This window comes from Sturnus vulgaris, chromosome 20 (assembly GCF_052056855.1).
Source record: "Sturnus vulgaris isolate bStuVul1 chromosome 20, bStuVul1.hap1, whole genome shotgun sequence".
In the NCBI taxonomy this organism is placed as follows: domain Eukaryota; kingdom Metazoa; phylum Chordata; class Aves; order Passeriformes; family Sturnidae; genus Sturnus; species Sturnus vulgaris.
The window spans coordinates 10769848-10792293 of NC_142262.1; the positions used below are offsets into that span (position 1 = coordinate 10769848).

At 52.7% G+C, this 22446-nt stretch overlaps 2 protein-coding genes across 10 annotated transcripts in view; one reads left to right on the forward strand and one right to left on the reverse strand.

Annotated features, from left to right (window-relative positions):
- The window catches only part of NDEL1 (nudE neurodevelopment protein 1 like 1), a 36270-nt gene extending 16975 nt beyond the window's left edge, over positions 1-19295 (forward strand). For 3 of the 6 annotated variants that reach the window (XM_014886844.2, XM_014886845.2, XM_014886843.2), the window contains exons 8-9: positions 438-589; positions 5522-6919. In XM_014886844.2, coding sequence (XP_014742330.1) covers positions 438-589; positions 5522-5609 — 240 coding nt within the window. In that variant the 3' untranslated portion in view covers positions 5610-6919. Of the gene's footprint in view, positions 1-437; positions 590-3401; positions 5455-5521; positions 6920-18886 lie in introns of those variants that run through there. The other 3 variants (XM_088176467.1, XM_088176466.1, XM_014886848.2) reach the window with 2 other exon arrangements.
- MYH10 (myosin heavy chain 10) overlaps positions 8295-22446 on the reverse strand; it is an 85852-nt gene continuing 71700 nt past the window's right edge. For all 4 annotated transcript variants that reach the window (XM_088176465.1, XM_088176462.1, XM_088176464.1 and 1 more), the window contains 16 exons: positions 22124-22336; positions 21876-22020; positions 20617-20823; positions 19560-19664; positions 18433-18585; positions 17873-18121; positions 17151-17363; positions 16226-16438; positions 14947-15108; positions 14195-14323; positions 12990-13078; positions 12581-12704; positions 12289-12497; positions 11332-11440; positions 10899-11071; positions 8295-9915 (listed from right to left, as the gene is read on the reverse strand). In XM_088176465.1, coding sequence (XP_088032591.1) covers positions 9771-9915; positions 10899-11071; positions 11332-11440; positions 12289-12497; positions 12581-12704; positions 12990-13078; positions 14195-14323; positions 14947-15108; positions 16226-16438; positions 17151-17363; positions 17873-18121; positions 18433-18585; positions 19560-19664; positions 20617-20823; positions 21876-22020; positions 22124-22336 — 2638 coding nt within the window. In that variant the 3' untranslated portion in view covers positions 8295-9770. The remainder of the gene's footprint in view (positions 9916-10898; positions 11072-11331; positions 11441-12288; positions 12498-12580; positions 12705-12989; positions 13079-14194; positions 14324-14946; positions 15109-16225; positions 16439-17150; positions 17364-17872; positions 18122-18432; positions 18586-19559; positions 19665-20616; positions 20824-21875; positions 22021-22123; positions 22337-22446) is intronic.

Sequence of the window (22446 nt, forward strand, 5' to 3'; positions counted from 1 at the left end):
AAGATTAAGAAAGAAATTCCAGGAGGCATTGTCCTGGTGAAAAAAACAACTTTCCAAAAGCACAGTTCCTCTCAAAAGCTTGAGGATTCTGCTTTAGGCTCTCAGTCTTCTGATCAGCTCAAGGCAGCTGCTGAAGCAAGAAGTTTGGGTAACTTCTGCTACGATGTGGCTTCCTTATCTTGGGTAATTATTTCAGAGTTCATCTGTTCTAGAATCTGAGCCCTCGTGGAGCTGAGTAATGTCTGGCAGTCTGCATCAGCATCTGTGTGTTTCCTTTGTGGTGGGGTGACAGAGGAAATGACAGCTTTGTTCTCATTTTTTTGCCAAGGGTGATCACAGTGGAGTCCTGCTCATGGCAATCTTGGGCTCGTGAGCAGCAAAATACTTCCTCTTAATTATTACTTTTTTAATACTATTTTTTTCCTCCTCTTTCACAGGCCTTAGAATCCAAATTAGCTGCTTGCAGGAATTTTGCAAAGGACCAGGCATCACGGAAATCCTACATTTCAGGGAACATCAACAGCGCCGTGATGAGCAGCAATGGCACAAAGTACCCACACCCAGGACACACGTCCTTCTTCGACAAGGGGTGAGTCAGGCTCAGCCCTGCCCTCGGGCATTTGCATTTGGAGCACTTCTCTGGCTTGTCCTTAGCCCACCACGGCTTTCATCCTCTAGGAGAAAACCTAGAGCAAAGTCTGCAGGGGATTTCTGTGAAGCAGAGAGAAAAGTGGGGGTGGCAGTGGCAGTGCCAGTCCTGCCCGATGTCTTGGTGCCTGTAACCAACCCCAGTCAGCGAGGAAGGGACCCTCTGAGAGCATCTCAGCAGAGCAGGGCTTGACAAAGCTGCAGGTGTGCTCTGGGGAAGTGCAGAACCACACCTGGAGATTGCCCTGCAGCAGCTGAGGGCAGGCAGGGCTGTTCCCAGGGAGGGAGGGAGGCAGTCCTGGTGCTCACCCCCCCTCTGCGAGGGGAGGGACGAGCCTTTGGAGTTGTGGTTGCTGAGGGGTGGCCCCTCCTTGCTGTGAGCCAGCCTTGGAACCAGGGATTGCTTTCCTGGGAGCAAGCACCCCTCGTGTGCTCTGAGCTCCCTCTGGGATGCTGGGAATGCTGCAGGAAACTTTTCCCCAGTTCCTCCCAGTGCAAGGTCCTGTGGGTGTACAAAGGTGGAAAGCACACAGTTCTCCAGTGGTACTGAGGGCAAACATTCTCCATGCTCCCTGTGTGCCTTCATGTTAAATATCAGTGCAATTTAATGCTGATATTCAGCACCTCCTCAATCCTACCTTTATTTTAGAGAATGAAACGAGCTGTTGCCAACCTGGAAGTTCCAGAGCAGCCAGCTGAGCTTCCCAAATTTATCCTCATTGGGGCTGTGTGGGGAGCAGGGCAAGCTGCACCTTAAAAACTGGCACTGAGAGCTTCTGGAGCCACTGGTGTTTGCTGCTTTTGGAAAGGAAGAATTCAGAGCCTTAAAGTCATGTGCAAATGAGCCTTTGGGGCTGTGTGTGCTGCAGGGCTGAGGGGGCTGTGCATCCCCCTGCAGTGCTCCTGCAGTTCCAGGGAGCAGGGAAGTGCTGGGGAGGGATTATGGCAGCTCTTAGCAGGCAGCATGGCTATATTGAGGTGTGGTGTGACAAATAAGCTGATTGCTCCGTGGGGTGGGGGTCACTTTTAATTATGCAGATTGTCATCACACTCCTTCTCTGGGCTGCCTGCCTGGAGAGAGGAGCAGGCTGGGGCTGAGGAAGGCTTTAGAAAGCCTGGAAGGAAATGCTACAGCAGAGCTGGGGCTGTTAGTGGACAGGAAAAGGGCTGGAAGTGGTTCATGTGCAAGTTGCCAGAGATGCTGCACGGGCCCCCTGTCCTGTCCTTGTCCCCTGTGCCCCGTGTGCTGCCCCCAGGCTGTGCCTTCAGCCCCTCGTGCTGCCCTGCTCTGTGCCCAGGACATGCTGGCAGTGCCTGTGCTGCTGTGCAAAGCCTGGCTCAGCCCTGGCAGCTGGGCTGGCAGCTGGCCCCAGCCCAGGACACCCCGTGGTGGCTGTGCTGGAGCAGTGGCTGAGCCCTGGCCACGCTGGCCCAGAAGGGCTGGGCACAAGGGGCTGAGCCAGGCCTGTCCTTCTCTTCCCTTCCCTCCTCCTCCTCCAGTCCCTGCACTCCCCTCTCTGCCCTGAGGCTGGAGCCTGATCCAGGTGTGAGTGTAACCCTGATCCAGGTGTGAGTGTAATCCTGATCCAGGTGTGACTCTGATCCAGCTGAGAGTGTAACCCTGATCCAGGTGTAACCCTGATCCAGCTGAGAGTGTAACCCTGATCCAGATGTGACTCGGATCCAGGTGTGAGTGTAACCCTGATCCAGGTGTAACTCTGCTCCAGGTGTGAGTGTAGCTCTGCTCCAGGTGTGTCTGTGATCCAGCTGTGAGTGCAGCCCTGCTCCATTCTGCAGCCACTGCCTCAGGAGCAGTTCATGGCTGAGTGGTGGGGTTGACTCAGACATAACTCAGCCACTCCTTTACAGCTCTGTTTGCTTTCCTCCTTCTGCCATTCTGCTGGTTGAAATATCTGAGGTGTCTCCAGCTCTTGTGAAGTCCCTGCCCTCAGAGGGGGACAGGGCAGCACGGCTTTAGGGGAGGCCTGGAGCACAGCAGGGCTTGTACCAAAGCTTGGCTGCAGAACTGGGGGAGTCAGGGTTTACCTGCTTGTTAAAAACCCAGCAGTGTCTGGTGTAAGATCAGTTTCCTGCAGATTTGTCCCTTCAGGAACATGCAGGTTCTGTCCAGATTCTAGGGAATGGCAGAACAGCACCTGAGGGTGGTCCTCAGGATGGTTACTTGTTTTTTGCTGTTGTAATTATTGTTAATTGGTTGTTAATGTCAGTCTAGTTTTGTCCAGGAAATAAAACTGCTGTGGGCTCTGCAGGGCCCTGGCACTGGGACAGCTAAGCTGAGCTGCTGTTCCCCTTCCTGCAGTCCTGAATGTCAATGTCCTCATAGCTGATGTTTATTCTTGGCTATTTTTGTGTATCCCTTGAGCTTTGTTTTAATGAAATGAGCTGTTAAGGTGAGAAATTCCTGTGCTCACACACAGCAGTCAGAGGTGTCTCTGCACTGTTACCCACAGCCCTGACCAGAACACACCAGGGAAATCTGGGTGTTTTTTCAGTGCCTGACCCACCTTATGAAAGGTTTACCTGGCAGAGAGGGAGCTGTGGGTGGCTCAGGTGCAGTGCTCCTGTGCCTGTGCTGGGTTGCCCATGCAGAGCAGTCTCACAGTGCAGAGCTCACACAGCACAAGTTTGCTGAGGTTTGGCTGAACACTTTGCTTGGCCCCAGCTGTTGCCTCAAGGGTTGTGCTCAGGAATGTCATTTCTGTGTGCATAAACTTTCCCTTTCTCTCCACTAGGCGTGAGAAGGTCATATTCCCCACCTTGGTCATGGGTAAATGAATTCATTTGCACTGGTTGGCTGCATGTGGTGTAACCTGGGGCTTGGGGCAGGTCTGGGGCTCTGGTAACTGCACGAGGTAGTTGGTAGTGCCACACACTAATGGGCCCTGATCAAAGCCTGAGGCTGCAATTGCTCTTTCTCCTGACTTGGAATAAACCTCTCTGCTGCTGTGACCTGTTGCAAACATAAGCCTGAGTGCTGCTTACTTTCTTCATCTGTTTAATACTTCAAATAAGTGCATGTTTCTGATTGAACTGGTCACAGCAGGGATGCAGGGGAAGCGTGCCTTCATGGATGGAGTTCATCTGGAAGGTTAGCCCTTTGTGTTTTCCTTCAGCATTTTGTGACTCTTGACTTGCTGATGTGCAATGGTGTGGTTGTGGCTGACAGGAAAGCAAACAAGGGCCCAGATGCCTGGGAGATGGCCAGGGGTAGAGCAGGGAGGGGACAGTGTGGGTAGGGACAGCAGTGTCCCTGCTCAGTGTCACTGTCCCTGCCCAGCACAGCTATGGTAGCTGGAAGCAACTGGGGCAGTTCCAGAGCTGTGCAGTTCCAGGTCTCCATGCGTGCTTTACCAGCTCCATTTTCCCTCCAGGCCATGCTGTTCAGCTCCAGAAGAATCTTCCACTGAGGATTTGTTGGGTACTTAGAGCTGAGGGAGTTTTGGGCATGAGGTGCTGAGTACAAAATACAGCTTGAAATGCAGTTTAATGAGTCCAAATTAGTAATCAGGGCAGAGATATGGACATGGGCACAAAGCCCATGGCACTGCAGGGACAGGCAGGCAGAAACATCCCTCAGGAACCACTACAGGGACATTTCCAACAGGGAATGCTGCTCCTGGCTCTGGCTGGAGCCTGGTTTCTTGGGAATCCGAGCACAAGGATATGGCACAGGCGCCCCAGAGTGTGCTGGGGTGGTCTGAGGGCCAGGGAAAGGAGGCAGGAGCAGGAGGGGGACATGGCTGGAATTAATCACTGTGGGCAAGAGGCTCCAGACACCTCCTAGAGCTGCCCGAGCCTTTGGAGCTGGAGCACAAGAGCTTTTCCCAGCTCACTCCTGCAAGCTTAGGCAGGACCTTTTCTTGGTTAATTTTTACAGTTGCTGTGTTTAAGGTATTTTATTTTCCTTTAATTCTGTCTCCCACTGCAGTAATGCTGATTTCTTTCCCTTTTTTTGGTGCCTTTTCATGCTACCACCAGAAAGGCTGGGCAAGCCCTCCCTAAGCTCAGCTTTAGTGCCAGCTCCCAGTATCCCCCAGTTTGGTGCCTTTTGCTGTGTCCCAGCAAGTCCAGGCTGCTGCTTCACCTTGGGTGAAGAAAGGCAGAGCTGGGGCCGTGCTGCAGAGCTGGACATGGGGGCAGGACCTGCAGAGCCTCCAGGGCTGGGGGGAATTGCAGAGCCCCCATGGGCAGGGCTGGTATGGGGGAAGTGCTGATCCAGGGATGCCATCGCTCCTGGGGCCGGGATGGGGCCTGGAGCTCCTTACAGGAGATGTGTCAGAGCACAGATGGAAAAGCTGCTGGACCCACAGGCTCCTCTCCCAGCCCTCTGGGAAGGCAGGAGCTCCACAGCTCCAGCTGGGCACTGGGGAAGGGGAGCCTGTGGATCCTGGGGTGTGGAGGCACCCCGAGCCTCTCCTGCAGCCCGCTGGGGATTGGTGGGGCACAGAGACAGCTCTGCTGAGCTGTGCCACTGCCAGGCTCTCAGAGTGTGTGTGACACTGTGTGTGTCCCCTCCTGGCACAGCCTGTGCTCCAGCCCTGAGGGACACGAGCACAGGGCACCGAGTGCCGGGGAAGGGACAGCCCTGAGGGATGCACAGACCCATTGGGGTCACTGTGGGGCCACTCATCCTGCTGGGACAGTCACCTTGGCCAGGATATGCCAGCTCTGGCTCTGGGGTGGGCACTGAGCAGGCGGCTGGAGCTGGGGCTGTGCCTGTGCTGGCCTGGCCGGGCTCGCAGGGACAGTGCGGGGACAGAGGAGAGGGTCGGGGTTCCAGTGCTGGGAGGGGCAGCAGTGCCCTGCCCTGCCCTGCCCGCTCCTCTCCTAACAGGCTGTCTCTTGTTGCCAGGGCAGTGAACGGCTTTGAGCAAGGGCCCCCCGGCCTGGGGGGCTCCCGACCGTCCTCGGCGCCGGGAATGCTCCCGCTGAGCGTATGAGCCCGCGGGGTCTGGACTCGGATGCTTTTCTCAGCCCACCTCGAGAAGAACTGCTCCTGATTCCTCCCCATTCCCACCCTGCTGGAACATGGCCCTGAGAGGAGGCCCCGGGCCCACGGCCCTCCATGTCCTGTCAATACAGTTTGTTTTCTGCTGTCGCTGTAGTGGACGTTCTCTGCCCCAGCCCCACGAGCTGCCACCCTCTGCTGTGCTTGGGGACACCGAGTCCTGCTCTGCCTGGGGGACAGGCCTGGCCTTCCCCCTGGGTTTTCCCTCTCCTCTCACTTAGTCTGACAGAGCTTTGGCCACTCCTCTCACAGGCTCCGCTGTCTCTGTCCCCTCCCAGGCCCTGCAGCTGCTGCTCTCAGACCTCGTGGAAGTGCCCTGGGGGAGGCCATTAGCACTTGAGAGCTGGCCCCAGAGTCTGTCTCAGGGGCAGCTGCAGCCAGGGCACTCAGAGCAGGGCTGGGTGAGTGGCTCCATCCCCTCTGGACAGCTGGACACACACAGTGACCAGGCTCCCTGGTGGCAGTGCCCTGGAGTGACCATCCCAGCCTGCCCTGGTGCAGGGATGGGCAGTGCTGTGGCCAGGGCTGTGCCCTCAGGTGCCCCCAGGGCTGCCCCACAGCTCCCTGGCCCTGCTGGACTTGGCCTCCATCCCTCACCCCACACAGCGACCCCATGGGAGCTTTAGGAAGCTGCTGCTCCCCCTGGCCCCAAGAACCCTCTGCCCATCACCCCCTGTGCTGTAGGACTGGATTGTGCAGCCTCACCTTCTGTGACAGTTTGGGGCAACTGAACCTCGTGGGTCTTTCAAGCAACACATTTGTGTGGTTTCTCTGTCCATGTGCCTCAGAGTCAGTGGATTTTTAGACTGAACCAGCAAACGGAGCCAGGGTTGGAGCTGAGGGTTCAGCAATCAGCGTTCAGGGGCTCTGCAGCTCCCAGATGGTTGAGTTAAAAATGCTGAGAAAAAAACCCCACTGGCCCAGCAGTGGAGGTGGGATTGTCCCTTTGCCATTAGGGTTTGTATGGTCCTTCCTTCCTGTGCATCCTCTGCTGCATTTGACTGTTTACATTTGTTTTATTGTACATAGATTTGTAAACATAATACCTTTGCCTGAGGTCTTTGTACATAACTTGGGCTTTGTAGCTTTATTTATTCAGCCTCTCTCTGGCATGTTTCCATAGGATGTACCGTTCCACCCTGGTGCCACTGACACGATGTGGTTTCAAAAGAATGAAAACAAATGAGAGTAATCTTCCAAAAATAAAGTTCTTTTAATGTGGAATCAGTGGATTTTGCAGAACCAGTGGCCATGGCTCTTACTTTGTCCTGTAGGGTTTTCTGCCAAGTCCCAGGGAGAGGCCACTGTTCAGGCAGTGGCACATTATCCCACACCCCTGCCCTTGGGAATGGTGCTCAGTTTGGGCACAGGGGAAGGGACGCTGCTGGGGCCATCCCAGGTTCTGCTGCTGGCACTGAGGGGGTGACACGATATTTCCGCTGGGGAGCTGTTGGAAACCCCCAGCTGCTTTCCAGGGGATTTTTGCCTTCTTGGAGCAGCTGGAAGGTGCACAGGAGCCGGGCTGGGGCCCTTCCCGGGTTGCTCCTTCCCTTCCCTTCCCTTCCCTTCCCTTCCCTTCCCTTCCCTTCCCTTCCCTTCCCTTCCCTTCCCTTCCCTTCCCTTCCCTGCCCGGGGCTGTGCCTGTGCCGCTGCTGCCGCTCTCTGGCCAGGATCGGCTCCGTCCCGGAACGCGGCGCTGGAGCCGCTGCCCAGCCCTGGGGCTGTGTCCGTGTCCAGCCCTGGGTTTGTGTCCATGTCCAGTCCCGGGTCTTTGTCCGTGTCCAGCCCTGGGTTTGTGTCCATGTCCAGTCCCGGGGCTGTGTCCATGTCCAGCTCTGGCCCTGGTCCCACACGGACACCCTGGGCTGTGCCCACCCCGTTCCTCTGGGGCTGCACTCGCTGCCAGCTCCTGCCAGAGCCCCCCTCACCCCCCAGCCCAGCGGGGTCACCCTCCCAGCCCCAGCTCAGCCTCACGCCGAGCCCAGGCTGTCAGACAGGGACAGGGCCTGCCCCCATTCCAGCTGTGCCAGAGGCAGGGAAAAGCCCTTCCTCATCTTTTCCATAGCAGTGAAGGAGGAAAAGGAGCCAGGACTGACCCAGGTTGATCCAGGAGCAGCCCCCGGTGCTGGAGACTCCAGCCCCAAGCCAGGCCCCATGGAAAGGGTAGGAGCAGCCCCCAGCCAGCCCCTGTGCCTGCTCTGTGTCCTCATTGCCTCAGGTTTTTCACTCATTCACACCCTCCCCTTCCCCCTGTCTGGGGGCCCACCCTGGTCCCAGACCCAGCCAAAAGCTCCCACCCTGCACTTCAGCTCCCAGGCCTTTCCTGCCCCCATTCCAGGGCAGGTTCTGCACCCCAAGACCCCGAAATAGGGGATGTAACTGCTCAGGGAGGAGCCCAGACCGTGCCGAAGGCAGGAGTGGGGCTGTGCCACAGCACTGAGTGGCAGCAGGAGAGCTCAGAGTTTCTTTGTGCTCCAGCTGGGCCCTGCCAGTGGCATTCAAAGGCAAAGGCTCAGCTCGGACCAAGCCATTGATGCTGTATTTAGGTCAAAATAAAAGGGAAAAAAAAAAAAAAAAAAAAGCAAGCAAACAAAACAGGAAGAAGGGAAAAGGCAGCTTCCAGTCATATCTCGTTTATTAAGGTCTATGCCAGCCTCGGGAGAGCTCTTCCAGTAAGTAAACAGAGCAGGCGGCCGCATCTATAATGAATAAATTTATTGTCTTACAAAAATCATTGTCTAGAAATATGGGTATACAAGAAAACAAGATATTTGCAGTCAGACGCCTGGTGGTCAACAGCCAGTTTGATTAAAAATATCCAAACACACACAACAAAACCTTTGCAACAGATGTTAAAGCTTTTAACCAAAAAGGGAAATCCATGGGTTTTGAGCATGTGGCAGAGGAAGTTTCCTAGTTAACACTGATTCATTGTCACTAATATCAATAATACCACTTGGACTAGAGAGGTACATGATATGAAGCACAGTCAAAATTAATACATTAAATCATTGTTATATAGGCAAATTATATATGTAACGTTGTCTTAGTACTGTAGTGTCTAAGGCACTTTCTGTAATGTCAGTTTTCAGCTATTTAAACAAAAAGAACGCTAACTACTCACTGTAATACTGCTCAAAATAAAAAAAAACAACAACAAAACAACAACAGAAAAAAAAAAAAAAAAAAAGGATTCACATCCACTGGCATGTTAACTGTAGGCAGGCAACATCCATCCATGCAGGGCAGGAGCCCCGGCCCCACGGGACCCCGGGGGTCCCAGAGCCTCCCATGGCCTGGCTCGGCCTCACATTAATAAATTAGTTTTGCCTGTGCTGTGTGTTTATTTCCCACTGGTGTTCACATTATCCCAGCCCGGGTGTCTGCAGGGCCCCGGGGGCTCTGAGCACTCAGGGCTGTGCAGGGACGGGGACCCACCTCGGTGTGCCTGGACTGCATGGACACGAACGGATGGAGCAGGTGCTGAGAACACTTCAAATGGGATTGCAGGATAAAAATGGACACTACTCACTCATCCCTACACTTCCCTCTAACACTTCCCAAGGCCGTTTTTCACAGTTCACTCAGGGGTTGTGTGCGGATCACAACAATTGGGAGAAAAGAAAGAAACAGGTGCGGTTTGGTCTTCACTGATGGAGCGGCTGCGCCCAGCCCGGGCCTGAAGGATGCTGCTGGACACAAGGCATGCACAGCCAGGGCCAGGCCTCTGTCCTGGCCACCCACCCGCTGGGAATGACGCTTCTGGATTGATAAAAAAAAGTTTCATCCTTCACATGATGCTTTATAAAATGGCTTTACAATGAGTATCTGGAAAAGAGATGCACTGAACAGAGACGATCCCGGTTGTTTACTATATATAAAAAAGCAGTTGTACCTATATCTGAAGCAGGGTACAGTGTGGTGAGGCTGGAGAGCCTTAAGACATGGTTGACCTATGATAAGGAACCTTGTAGCACATGCCGAGGGTCGTAAGGCAGCTTTCCGGCCACAAGGCAGTTCCGAGGGCAGGGCAGGGCAGGCTGCGGGCTCTGCCCGGGGCTGCAAGGTCCGTGCATGCAGGCGGGGCCGGGCGCTACTCGGCGGGGGCGGGCGGAGCCTCGTTCACATCGCTGCCTTTGCTCTCGGCGTCGTCGTCCGACAGCTCCAGCGAGGCGCCCTCGATGTGCAGCTGCCGCCGGCCCGAGCGGCTCGAGGAGAAGGTGATGGGTCCTCCCCTCCTGCGAACCGCGGAGCAGCGCTGGGTGAGGGTCCCGGAACAGCCCAGGAGCACGGCAGGGGCTGGGCTGGGGCGATCTTAAAGCTCAGCCCATCCCACCCCTGCCATGGCAGGGACACCTCCCACTGTCCCAGGCTGCTCCAAGCCCCAATGTCCAACCTGGCCTTGGGCACTGCCAGGGATCTAGGGGCAGCCACAGCTGCTCTGGGCACCCTGTGCCAGAGCCTGCCCACCCTCACAGGGAACAATTCCTACCCAATATCCCATCCAGCCCTGCCCTCTGGCAGTGGGAACCATTCCCGTGTCCAAAGTCCCTTCAGGTACTGAAAGGTCACAATGACATCCCCCTGGCAGCCCTCCCTGCTCAAGTAGGGAATGGGAGAGCTCAGCCAACATCTCTGGAACTCTGGAATTCCTGCTTAGTTTATACCATCACCTTAGGTTACAAATAAGTTTAAAAGTTGTCTGTGCAGGAGCACCAAGCACAGACAAGAGCAGGTTCTGTACAAAATGTCAAGACTGCTCATCTCAGCTCCAGCCAGGCTGAACCCCTCTGTGCCCCTTAATGTGGCTCATGGGCTGCAGGAGCCTCACCCCTGCTGAGTCCCCCCTGGCCCTGGCACACACCTGGATCCCACAGACCTGCTCTCAAGGAAACTGCTGCAACATTCCCAAAAGTGAGGAAAATCAGGATCAACACCAGCTACCGGAAAAGCACAACTGAGCCACCTTCTCTGTCACATTTACCTATGGCTGGGTTGAACTGGCTGCCCAGGGAGCCTGCCAGTGTAAACTCAGGAGTTTGAGCCCAAGAGCTGTCAGGAATATCCCTGTGGAATATGTGGCAGCTTCCTTGTTGTCATCACCAGGCTCTAGTCTGACCCATTCCCTAGTCCCAGCTGTTCCCAGCTGGATGTTCCCCAGGGATGATGCCCAGGGAGGGTCTGTGGGCCATGCCAGTCCCAGGGCTGCAGTGGCACTGACCTTAGCCTGTTTTTGAGGGTGCTGACCTCCCGGCTCAGCCCCTCGTTGGCCTCCGTGGCATCGTCCAGCTCGCGCTGCAGTTTGCGCCGGGACGCGTTGGCGCGCGTGGCCTCCTCCTCTGCCTCCTCCAGCTGCCGCTTCAGCTGCTTCATCCTGGCATTGGCCTTCTCCATCTGCAACCAGCCCAGCACTCGGGGTCACCCCAGCAGCTGCACCCCCCGACTGGGGCCAGCACAGCCCCGTGCAGGCTCCAGCCTGGAGCCCCGAACACCACAGAGCATGGGAACAGCCCATCCCGCAGAGCCCACACACACAGGGACAATCCCAGCTGCCCTTTCTCTGCTGGTTTCACCACCACTGCAGATTCCCTTTCTACAGTTCCTCTTCACCAGCCCTCCCCACCCCAAGGAGGTTTTACTGAGCCCCCACCCACCTGCTCCTTGTACTGGTCCGCGTGGCGCCGCTCGTCCTCCACCTGCATGAAAACCTCCTTCAGCTTCTTCTCCGTGCGCCGCACCAGCTTGTTGGCAGCTGCTCGTTCCCTGCAACAACCCAAAGCCACCGTTGGTCCCAGTGCCTGAGGGCTGGGAACACGAGATCTTCCCCCAAAAGGTGGAGCTGGGACAGAGCTCTCTGAACACGCCAGACACGGCAGTGGAACTGATTCATGTGCCAGGGGCTGGCTAGGATGCAGGGGGCAGGGATACAGAGGTGCAGAGATGCAGGGGGGCAGGGATGCGGGGTTACAGGGATGCAGGGGGGCAGGGGTACAGGGGGGCAAGGGGCAGGGATGCAGCACTCAGAGCACAAAGCCTTAGCCCTAGGGCAATGTGAGCATGGGACAAAGAGGGCTCAGAGGGTGCTTTCTCAAGGAGATTGGATAGACCAGTTTAAAGCTGCTGCTTAACCAGTAACACAATCCTGCTGCAGAGCACAGAAAGGACAGAGGTGGTGGTAGGAACAAGCCCCACCTGCAAATGAGAGGAGGAACCAGCTAAAAAAGTGAATTTTGAGAATAGGATTGCAAGGACAGATGGATAATTCACTGCAGAACGATTCTTGGAGAGCACAGGATTTATCTCAAGCTATCCCACATAGCTGTCCCTCTAACCAAGCAACTAGGGCTCTCAAGGGGACATTTCACCTTGTCCCAGGAAACTCCTGCAGCACCTTGTGTCTCTGGGACATCAACACCTTGCAGAGTTCATCCAACTGGTAGGAAGCAAATCCATTCTGGAACTCCCAACCCCAGTTACTCTACAGCTGCCTTGCTGAAGTTTATCCCCTAAACAGGAGTCTCCAGACAATAAACCCAAGGCCCTTCAGAAACTTCCAGCATGGAACTTTCAGCCATTCAACCCACACAGGCAACCAAGTCTGTTCCCCTTACTTGGCTTCCTGCTCAAGCTGTTCTTCAAGCTGTGCAATCTTGGCTTCTAGAGTCGAAATGGTTGCCTTGAATTTGGACTTGACAGAGCCCTCCAGTTCCTGCAGCTTGGCCTTGAGCTCCTTGTTCTGCCTCTCCAGCTGCTGCCGCGCGTTCTCGCTCTTCTGGGCCGCGCTGCGCTCGCCGGCCAGCTCCGAGTTGAGCGTGTCCACCTGGCAGGAGGGGACAGGGGTCACTCGGTGCCACCAGAGCCTCTGTGGATGTCACAGCCAGCACCAGCTGCCCCCGGGCTCACCTGCAGCGTGGTCTTTCGGAAGCGCTCGTTGAGCAGCTCCATGTTGCTCTGCTCCTCCTCCAGCTCCTCCTCCAGCTGGGCAATCCGAGCCTCCAGCCGGCGCTTCTCGTCCAGCAGTGCTGACCTGCACAGGGGATCAGGGGTTACCAGAGCCAACAGAGCTCCTGGGGAGGTCACTTAGGATCAGGGAGTCTCTTGAGCTGGAAGGGACTCACCGGGATCATCCAGTCCAGCCCCTGTCCCTGCACAGACCCCCCCAACAATCCCACCCTGGACATCCCTGGCAGTGCTGTCCAAACTGTCCTGGAGCTCTGGCAGCCTCGGGGCCGTTCCCAGAACCCTCTGGGGGAGGAACCTTTCCCTGCTCCCCATCCTGCCCCTCCTTGGCCCAGGCACAGCCTGCACTCACTTCCCAGAGGCGCTGTTGGCGATCTCATCTGCCAGCTCGTCGCGCTCCTGCTCCGCGTGTCGCCGCGCGCGCTCCGACGCCGCAAACTCCTGCCAGGGTGGGAGACTGTCAGGGCAGCCCCAGGAATGCCACAGCTTCTGCACACAGCCCAGCCTCCTAACAGCCTCTGGACATGTGTGAGCCGGGATATCCCTGGGGGTTTTCATGGATAAGCCAGCAGGACACATCAGCTGAGTATTCCTTCCCTGCCCTGAGACTGCAGTGGAGTTATTCTCCCTGAAATGTTCCCCACACAAGGCAAGGGAAAAAATCCATGAAGATCAGTAACACCCAAGCCCTCAGCAGCAGGAGAAGCCACTGTGCCACGTGCTCTGATAGACAGTCAGTGTAAAGTAGGTGCTAAATTAAGCAAATGTTTTAGGTTCTCACAGAGTTCTCAGCATGAAGACAAGAAGAGAATAAAAATTAAAAAGCTTCAACACAACAGTACACACAGCACTGAACCTCTGATTATGAATCTGCATTAATCAAGCATTTCCTAAGGACAGTGAAATGCTCTACAAGTGCCACACTGAGGTCTGAGGGCCACCCAAGTCCACCTGGAGAAGCTCCAGCAGTGCCAGGTTATCTGTGAAGGCTCCAAGCGAGTGTGGTGACTGCTGCAAGCCCTGCCCTGCAGCTAAAGCAGGAGAGGCACTGGGACACTGCAGTGTCTGACCTTGTGGCAGCACAGGGACACTGGAAGATGAGAATTGCAGCAGGACTTGGAGCTCTCACATCAATTGCCAACAGTGAGGGCAAACATGGCCATTAGAGGAAGGGCTGAGAGGGCAGAGGGATAAGCCTCCACACACATAAATAGTCCACTGGGGCACCAGAGAGGGAATTGTAAATACGTGAACCCTAACAACCCATTTCATTGCTGACACTGAGCACTGCACGTCTCAGAGACCCCTGAACCAGCCAGCACATTGTAGGGAAGCCTCAAATGTGTTTCAGCAGCAGTAAAGCTTTCCTGCAATCCAGGAAATCCAGACTCCCACAAAGCTGTAAGGACTCACTGATGACCTGGAGCAGGGGAACCAGAATTCTCCTGGCTCCCATTTCTCTGTTCAACTCACTACATCGCTTTTCACTTTTTTTTACCCTCTCATCTTTGCCTTACTCTAAAGAAGAAAAACAAATCTCCTGAATTTCCATCTCACCTCTTGGAGCTGGAGTATTTCTGCTTCGAGACTTTTGAGCTTCTTCTCACTCTCTTTGGACTGGGCAAAGATCTCATCCCTGGATGCTCGGGCCTCCTCCAGCTCCCGCTGGTAGTCCTTCATCTGAGCCTGCAGGTGGAGAGCAGGGTGAGGAACAGCCAGGCTGCATCAGGACAATCACAAGAGCCATTCCAGCTCTGAAGCATTTCAGCCCCTAAGAGATAAGGCTGTTCTCCCAAAGTGGCTTCATTCCACTCAAAAGCATTTCTAGTTCCTCTGTATTGTAAAATTTCATTTTCTCATCTTTCCACTCCTCAGTGCCTGGTCAGAAATACCACATTCCAAGGCTTCAAGCATTGCATAGAATTATAGAGTGGAATCTTAGAATGACCTGAGCTGGAAGGGCTCTTAATTATCATCCAGTGCCACCCCTGCCATGGGCAGGGACACTTTCCACTATCCCAGGTTGCTCCAAGTCCTGTCCAACTTGGCCTTGGACACCTCCAGGGATGTGGAAAGTGATTTTGTGTCAGAGGAGTTTGGAACAAGATTAGCTCCATGGTCCCTTTCCAACCCAAACCTGTGATTCTATACAAGGATGAGTTTTGCCTAGAGGACAAATCCAGGCTGGACACTCTGAGATCCATCAGTGGAGTCTGAGTCTCCCTCCTCCAGCTGCAGCTGCACTGAATGGAAGCAGCCCCTGGGCAGCTCCCAGGACAGAACCCAGCTCCCTGCTCAGCTGTGCCTACCTGGAGCTTCCTGAGCTGTTTGATGGCTTCATCCCGAGCCTTGTTTGCAGCCTCAATCTGCCCCTCCAGGTCCTTCAGGTCCATCTCCAGTTTCTTCTTGGCTGCCACGGCCAGCGCCCGCTGCTTGCGCTCGTCCTCCAGCTCGGCCTCCAGCTCCCGCACCTGGGCCAGGCACGGCAGGGTCAGCCCTGCAGGCACCCAAACCCTGCCCAGACACCTCCCCGGGGAAAGGCAAGGCCAAATCCCAAATGGAAGCAGAGACCTCTGCACTGAGCAAAAGGGACACCCCAGGAAAGAACTCAGCATTTGGAGCGTTTCCATTTCAGCCTCCTGCCCACCACTCCCATCCACCACTGGGGATGGCAGGGCAGATGTTACTAACTCTGATGGAAAGTAAGAAGTAGAATCACCTCATTGTCTCAAGAACACAGTGAAACCATTCCCTTTGAACAGCCTGTTACTGGCATTTATACACCAACGACTTATTTTCCCAAAACAAAGCAAGGGTGTATGAACAGCCAGGCAACATGGACTGGGCCAAACCTATGCAAAAATAAACTGAGCCAGAAATGCCACAGGTTACCAACATGAAAGAATATTTTGTTTTGAAGCAAATCTCCCTGCCAGTGCAAGGTCAGGAGCTCTTGTCCAGTTCAGATAACAGCAACTTTGTACTGCAGTGACCTTCCAAACCCTGCAGGCCAGGTTCATTCCTAAGGTATCTCTACACTGGTGATTCTCAGTTTTTGTTTTCTTGGGATAAATCTTGAAATATTGGCTGCTTTACTTCTCAACACTTAATGTTAATTTAGAAGCATGATCCTCTAAAGGCATTTCTTGAGGTTCTTCTGATCTCTATGTTCCCAGAATTCCCAAGTCTGGCAAACCTGGAAGCTCTGCCATGATTTGCATTTAGGAAACTGTTCACTTCATTTAAAAGTCTATCTCAGCATCCATGGATTTGTTCCTGGACATCAAATAGGATGGGTTTGAAAACGCAACTGAGATATCCCTGTCCTGGGAATACACCCAGGCAGCTACAGCCAAACCTCCTGGAGTGGTTTTGGAGGTCACCAGCACCACTGACACTGCCTGGGGACAGTGGCCAGCCCTCAGCCAGAACTATTGTATGGTTTGTAAAAGTGCTATGGTTTGGGATTTCCATAGGAGGGAATCTTTAAGCACAGAGGTTTATTTTTTCTGGTAGCACAGAGGCCCAGAATTCTGGCACAAGACTTTCCTCCCCTTCTGACTACAGCACAAAGTAAAACAGACGTACTTGTTTCACCAGCATCCTCTTCTTCTCCTCGTTCTGTTCATCTCTGGCTTGCAGATCTCTGTCAAACTGGGCTTTCATGGCCTGCATGTTCACCTCCAGACGCAGTTTGGCATCTTCTGTGGCTTGCAGTTCATCTTCCAGCTCCTCCAGCTGAGTCCTCATCTCCTCCACCTGCTGCTCCAGGGTTCTCTTGGACTTCTCCAGCTCGTGGACCTAAGGCACAAACCCTGATGAGAGCCTGTCCTCCAGGGGCCTCCCAGCAGCATTCTGACAGCAGGACAGGTCAGTGACTGCACTGGTGACACTGAGCTGGACACTGAACCAGGACAGGCAGAGCAGCAGCTCTGGGCTGGAGCAGAGGCCCCACAGTGTCAGTGCAGCCCCACTCCCCTCACCCAGGCCTGGCAGGAGGGGAAATCTGGTTCTTGGGTAATGATGTGACACAGCAAATACCGTCAGGGAAGGGCAGGGGGCCTTTGCTGGGTGCAGGAGGCTCGAGGACACTGAAGGATCACAGTTCTGCTCTGCCTTGGTTCAACCATGTCCTGCAACTCGGCTTGGCCAAAGGTAACAGAAATCCTCATTATCCCTCAGTTACACACAAAAAATACACCCAGCAACACAAAAATGAGGAAGTGGCTGCCCTCATCTATCACAGCTGCAACACATAACCAGTTCTACCCGACTGCAGTCCCACCTCCATTAATCCAAAAGTATAAAACCAGTATCTGGGACCTCCAGGAGGGTGAGAATACAGCTTTGGAAGAGGCCTGATGTTAACAAGGACCACCCCCTGATGCTGGGCATTAATTCCTCCAGCATTTCGGGTGACTTCAGAAAGCTCTATTCTTGTGCACAGACCCTTCTCCAGCCAGGGAGTTTTCCCTGCTATTCCCAGTGTGTAACAAACGGGAACCATACTCACATTTTTGCCCACATCATCTTTGGAGCTCATCAAGTCTTCCATATCTGCACGCAGCTGCTTGTTCTGCCTTTCAAACTCTTCCTTGGCTTCCAGGGCCTCCTCCAGGGCCCGGGCCAGGGACAGGGCTTTGGTTTCCTTCTCCCTCGCCTCTGCCTCTGCACGGTCTCGCTCCTCTGCATACCTGGCAGAAATGTTCTTTTCTTCTGCCAGCATCTGAACATAAGGAACAATTAATCCACCTCTTAAGCTCCACAATCGGGTCCTTCCTGCCTCAGGTGCTTTATTCAGGAATGGTGAATGCTCTGAGTTTAACTGAGATCAGTTGTGATCAAAGTGCCACTAAGAGAGCAGCTACAGCTCCTCTGGGATGAGGGGGGGGAAGGAAGCTACTCATCAAGACTCAAGTTGCATACAATTTCCATTTTTCACTCTTCAGATCCTTTTTTTAGTCTACCTTGAGGGATTACAATAAAACTGTGAAGTTTTTGTTCCAGCATAGTTCTCTTTTTCTATATGAAAAGCTGATTATTTCTACCAAGCCTCAGAGATGGCATTTGGCTCACAGAACTGGCAGTGACAAGTTCCTCCTAACAAAGACCAGCTGCTCACAGATTTATCAACAACCACAGCACACCAGTCAGACCCTTCTTCATACAGGGTTCAGCAACAACAACAAGATTAAAAATCCTAAAAACCAGGAAGATGACAGGAGACTGGAGTACCTGATCAAACTTCTTCTGCTTTTTCTCCAGGTTGGAGACAATCTGGCGCTGGTGGTCCAGATCCACCATCAGGTCATCCAGCTCCTGCTGCAAGCGGTTCTTGGTCTTTTCCAGTTTGTCATAAGCCAGAGCCTTCTCCTCCAGGCGCTGGCTTAGGGACTCCATGTCCTTCAACAGCTTCTTCTTGGCCTCCTCCAGGCCTTCAATGGTTCCCAAGTCATCATCCACCTTCTTCTTGGCCTCAGCCAACTGAAATTCAGGAAAAGAAAGTGAAATCTCTCAGTGCATCATGAGAGGGAGGAAAGGCAGGCAGGGGCAAAGTGCAAAAGCAGGAACAGATGTTACTGTGAGCTAAGGGAACACAAAAACTGGGAATTCTCAGGATCTGCCCATCACAGGTCAGTGTACACATCATGACTGCAGTGGAGAAAGGCCACAGGAAACTTTATTCCAAAGTGTGCTCCAGTACCTGTGCAAGTCCCAGGATGTGCTCCCCAAAGCTCTGGGACACCAGTGTGGGACAGCTCCTCACACAAGTGCTGCCACTCACAGCAGCTTACCTGGGCCTGCAAGGCCAGCATCTGCTTCTCCAGGTTCTTCCTGGCCTCCTCTTCCTCTTCCTGCTGCTCTTGCAGGTTGTTCTTCTCCTCTTCCAGCTGCCTTATCCTGCTGCTGAGGTTGAGCTTCTGGCGGGTTTCCTCCTGGAGCAGCTCCTGGAACACAGGCATGGGCAGAGCTGAGTGTGCTCCCAAACCCCCACAGCTCCACATGGCGACTTCCAGGTTTATTTTTCCCTCAGATTTTGGGACAAGGACATGCTTTGTGAAGACATCTGTTATTTGGGTTTTCAGAAAGCCACTGCTCATTCATTTTGGGCATACTTAAACCTTCATAAAGCATATTTCTGCTCAGGGAACCCATGCCAGAGTCTGTACTAGAAGTTAATGGATGATACTTTTCCATCTTTCAAGGGACTAGCATAGAAGTCACCTTCAACCTTTTTTTTTTTTGCAGACAAGAATAGAGCACCTATTTTAAACCACCTGGGAAGAACACGGAGCAGCAAATCCTGCAATGGCAGCATGCTTCCATGTTTTCTGCATTGTTTAAATATAAAGGTCACTTTAAAGATGGGAATTTCTGTCATAACAAAGTAATGAAAGGTGTAACCCCCATCCTGCTCCCTAGAAACCCCTCTGTGATTAACATCATTCAGAGTTAAGTGGTCACCATTAGAACTTTAATACAGGGAAGAGAAAATATATTGAAGCGATGAATATCTGCAGAAAGCTGCATTTTTAAAATTAAGAACCAAAACCTGACGGTTTGAACTTGAGCTGTAAGAATTTGAAGCTGTCAGTAGAAGACAGGGTATTATTCCTCATACATCCTAAGGATATTGACATTAAATTCTGCCTGGAAAGAGTTTTTTCATTTGATTCTTATCTCCCTCACAGACAAAGACATAAAACTGAACTATCAGGCAGTGAGGCTCAGATAATGAAAACTTGGTTCCCATGTAGCTGAGCCATCCCAATCCCTCCCATTTCACTGGACTGAAGAGGAAATTCAGCTTCTACCCAGGGGACTTTCCAAAGCAGGAATGAAAATGGATTTTCTGTTAGCAGTCAGCATTTCCCTGAGGAGCAGAGCTCCAGTGCCAAGCTCAGCTTTGCTGCACACACACCTGTGTATCCTGCAGCTGAGATTCCAAACTGGCTGCATCCTTGGCAAACTTGATGCCTTTCTTCTCTGCCTCCTCCAGCAGACTGGAGACATTGTCCAGCTCATTCTGCAAAGCAAGCAGCCCAAAGGTAACAGCACAGCCCAAATCCCACTGGGGACTGGAACTGCACAGCACAAAACCCCAGCGAATTCCAGGTATGGCAAGACAGCAACAGAGCTCAACAGAAAGAGACAACGAGCTAAAACCACTGAAGTTTGGCTACAAAATGGAAGCTGAATGTCAGTCCTGAAGTGCAGTAACAAAACAAAAGTTAGGCTATTGAGCTGATATTCAGCACTTTGCTCTGATCCCTGCACTCACACTTCAATGCTATTTTTAATTCTAGGACCATATATTTCATGGAAGCATTAATTCAGGCATCATCGGGGTGGCAGTGAGTCTAAAGCTTCATTGCAGGAGAAGAGGTCATTGCCAGTTGCCAGCTCATTATTTTGGGCTACACTATTTTATACCCAGTGAGAGACAGCCTTAAAGCTTCATCCAGAGAGCTGGGCCATTCCCTTTTGGAAGTGCTTGAGCTGGGTTTACCTGAGGTCCTCACTACTGTGCTGCATTTTGCCTATTTTCCTATTTCCCAGAAAAATGGGCCTGTGCTTGCAACCCCTCCCTGCCAGTCTCCCAGCTTGGAGCACCAAAGCAAACCTGTGGCCACCCTCAATGTTTGCTCATCCCTATGGAAAAGCTCAGCCCAATCTACTCAATTCCACAGCCAAGCCAAAATCCTGTATTCCAGCAGGATGTGCAGAGCTCCCTGCAGGATTTGCTCTCCAGGATGGAGGCACATCCTTCAAAGCCACTGCAACTCTCCCACAGCCCAGGATGTCCAGGACTGATGTCACAGCTCTGCCCACCTGAGGCACACCACCACTCTGGGGCCTCCCAGGTCCATGAGAGCCCTTGCTGAAATCACCTTCCACATCAGCCACATTTCTGCACATGGTAACAACTTTGAGCTCCTTGCCTGTTTTCCAGGAGTTTAGGACTTGCAGAGCCTTACCTGCAGCTTGTTGGCCTTCTCTGCCAGCTCCACCCTCAGCCTCTCCCCTTCTGACACCTTTGCAGTCAGCTCCTGCACCTGAGCATCGAGTTTCTTCCTCTTGTGCTCAGACTCTGCCTTGACCTGCTGCAGCACCTTCACCTCACAGGCCAGCTCCTTGTTGTCAGACTCTAAGCCTTGCTTGTTCTTTTCAAGGTTTGCTTTGAACTGGTAAAGACAAAAAAGGAAAGAAGTTCAGCTCCTTGCTGCAGTATTTTCTGCTGAAAATGTTTCTGCAGATCAGGTTTCCATGTTCAGAGAGAAGCCAGGTGCTCAGCAAGATGTGAGCAGGGAGTTGAGGATGCTGCTGTGTGACACTGTGTGTGTGCCAGGGACAGGCTGAGGGAGTTCAGGGTGTTCTCTCCAGCACCACAGGTAACAGTGAGGAGCAGCAGAGGCAGGAGCTGGGAGGCAGCACTGGAAATGATTGTTTTGGTAGCACTGCAAGGAGGAAGGAATGTGCCCATTAACAGATCTGCATGGCTCATCTCACAGAAATAAAAGGGAAGATATGAACCAAAGCTGCCCTGATTTGAGTAGGCAGAGCAGCCTGGAAGTGCAGAACAAAGCAATTCTCAGCACTGCACTGACATTTGTCAAAAGCCTTTAAAAAGCAATAATTGGCATAAGGGATGTTTAAGTGTCATTTCTGCTGACACCATCTTGTCACAGGAGTTTTGTTTCAGATTGCAGGGTATTTTTCCATCTTTTCATGCTCTTATTGAGAATATTTATTGAATAAAGAACAGAAGACATGCAGGAGATTTTCAGGGGAATAAAGCTGGTGAAAATCATAGTTTAACTACTACATTTCTCACTTAACTTAGAATACTAAGGAAGGTTATGCAGTAATCACAATACATAAAAACATCACCACAGGATATGAACTGTCCACACACACATCTGTGAATGACCTCAGCTGAAATTTCAAAAACTTGACACTTCTTTTTTTGGAATAGTTCTCCTTGTGAACAAGAGCAGGAGCCATGTGATCCATGTGTGCCTCCTGCTGCCTGCCCTGCTGCTGGTGACCAGAGGACACAGCACAGATGTGCAATATTGTCAAACCAACATGATAAATCTCAACAATTGGGATAGATTTGAGAGGACAGCTTGGCTCTGTGATGATGGAAAGCCTCAGCTCAGGTATCCCGGAAGGAACCACGCTGCCTGTGGTACTTATAGAAACCCCTGAAGCAGAAAGTTCATTTTCTCCTCACCCTTTTGGCCTGTTCAAGCTGTTCAGAGAGCTCCTCCAGGGCAGTAGCATGCCTCTGTCTGATCTCCTGGATCTGGGCTTCATGGTTTTTGGTTTCCTCCTCAATTGCTTTCTTCAGTTCAGCCACCTCCTGCTCTCGCTTTGTCCTGGAGGAAGCACAAAGAGTCATCAAAAAAAACAGTATTTCAGTTTTTTGTTAATCAAACATGAATTTTCAATGGTGTTGTCTTACACAGATTGTGATCCTACCTCAGCTCCTGCTGTGCTGCAGTGGTATCCAGAGTATCTTCCAGTTCAGTTTTTAAAGCCTCCAGCTCCTCACTCAGATCCCTTTTCTGCTTCTCTGCCTTGTTCCGTGATGCCTTCTCAGACTCCAGGTCCTCCTGGAGCTCTGCAATCTGAGCCTGCAGCTCCCTGATCACTTTCAGTGCATTGTTCTTCTGAACTGCTTCCTCATCCCCTCTGTCAAACAGAGGCACCACAGTTAATGGGATATCACCTCCTCTTGCAATCATCCTTAAATCAGCTACAAAAACAGCTTAACTTTTCCACTAGAATAAAATAAATACAAA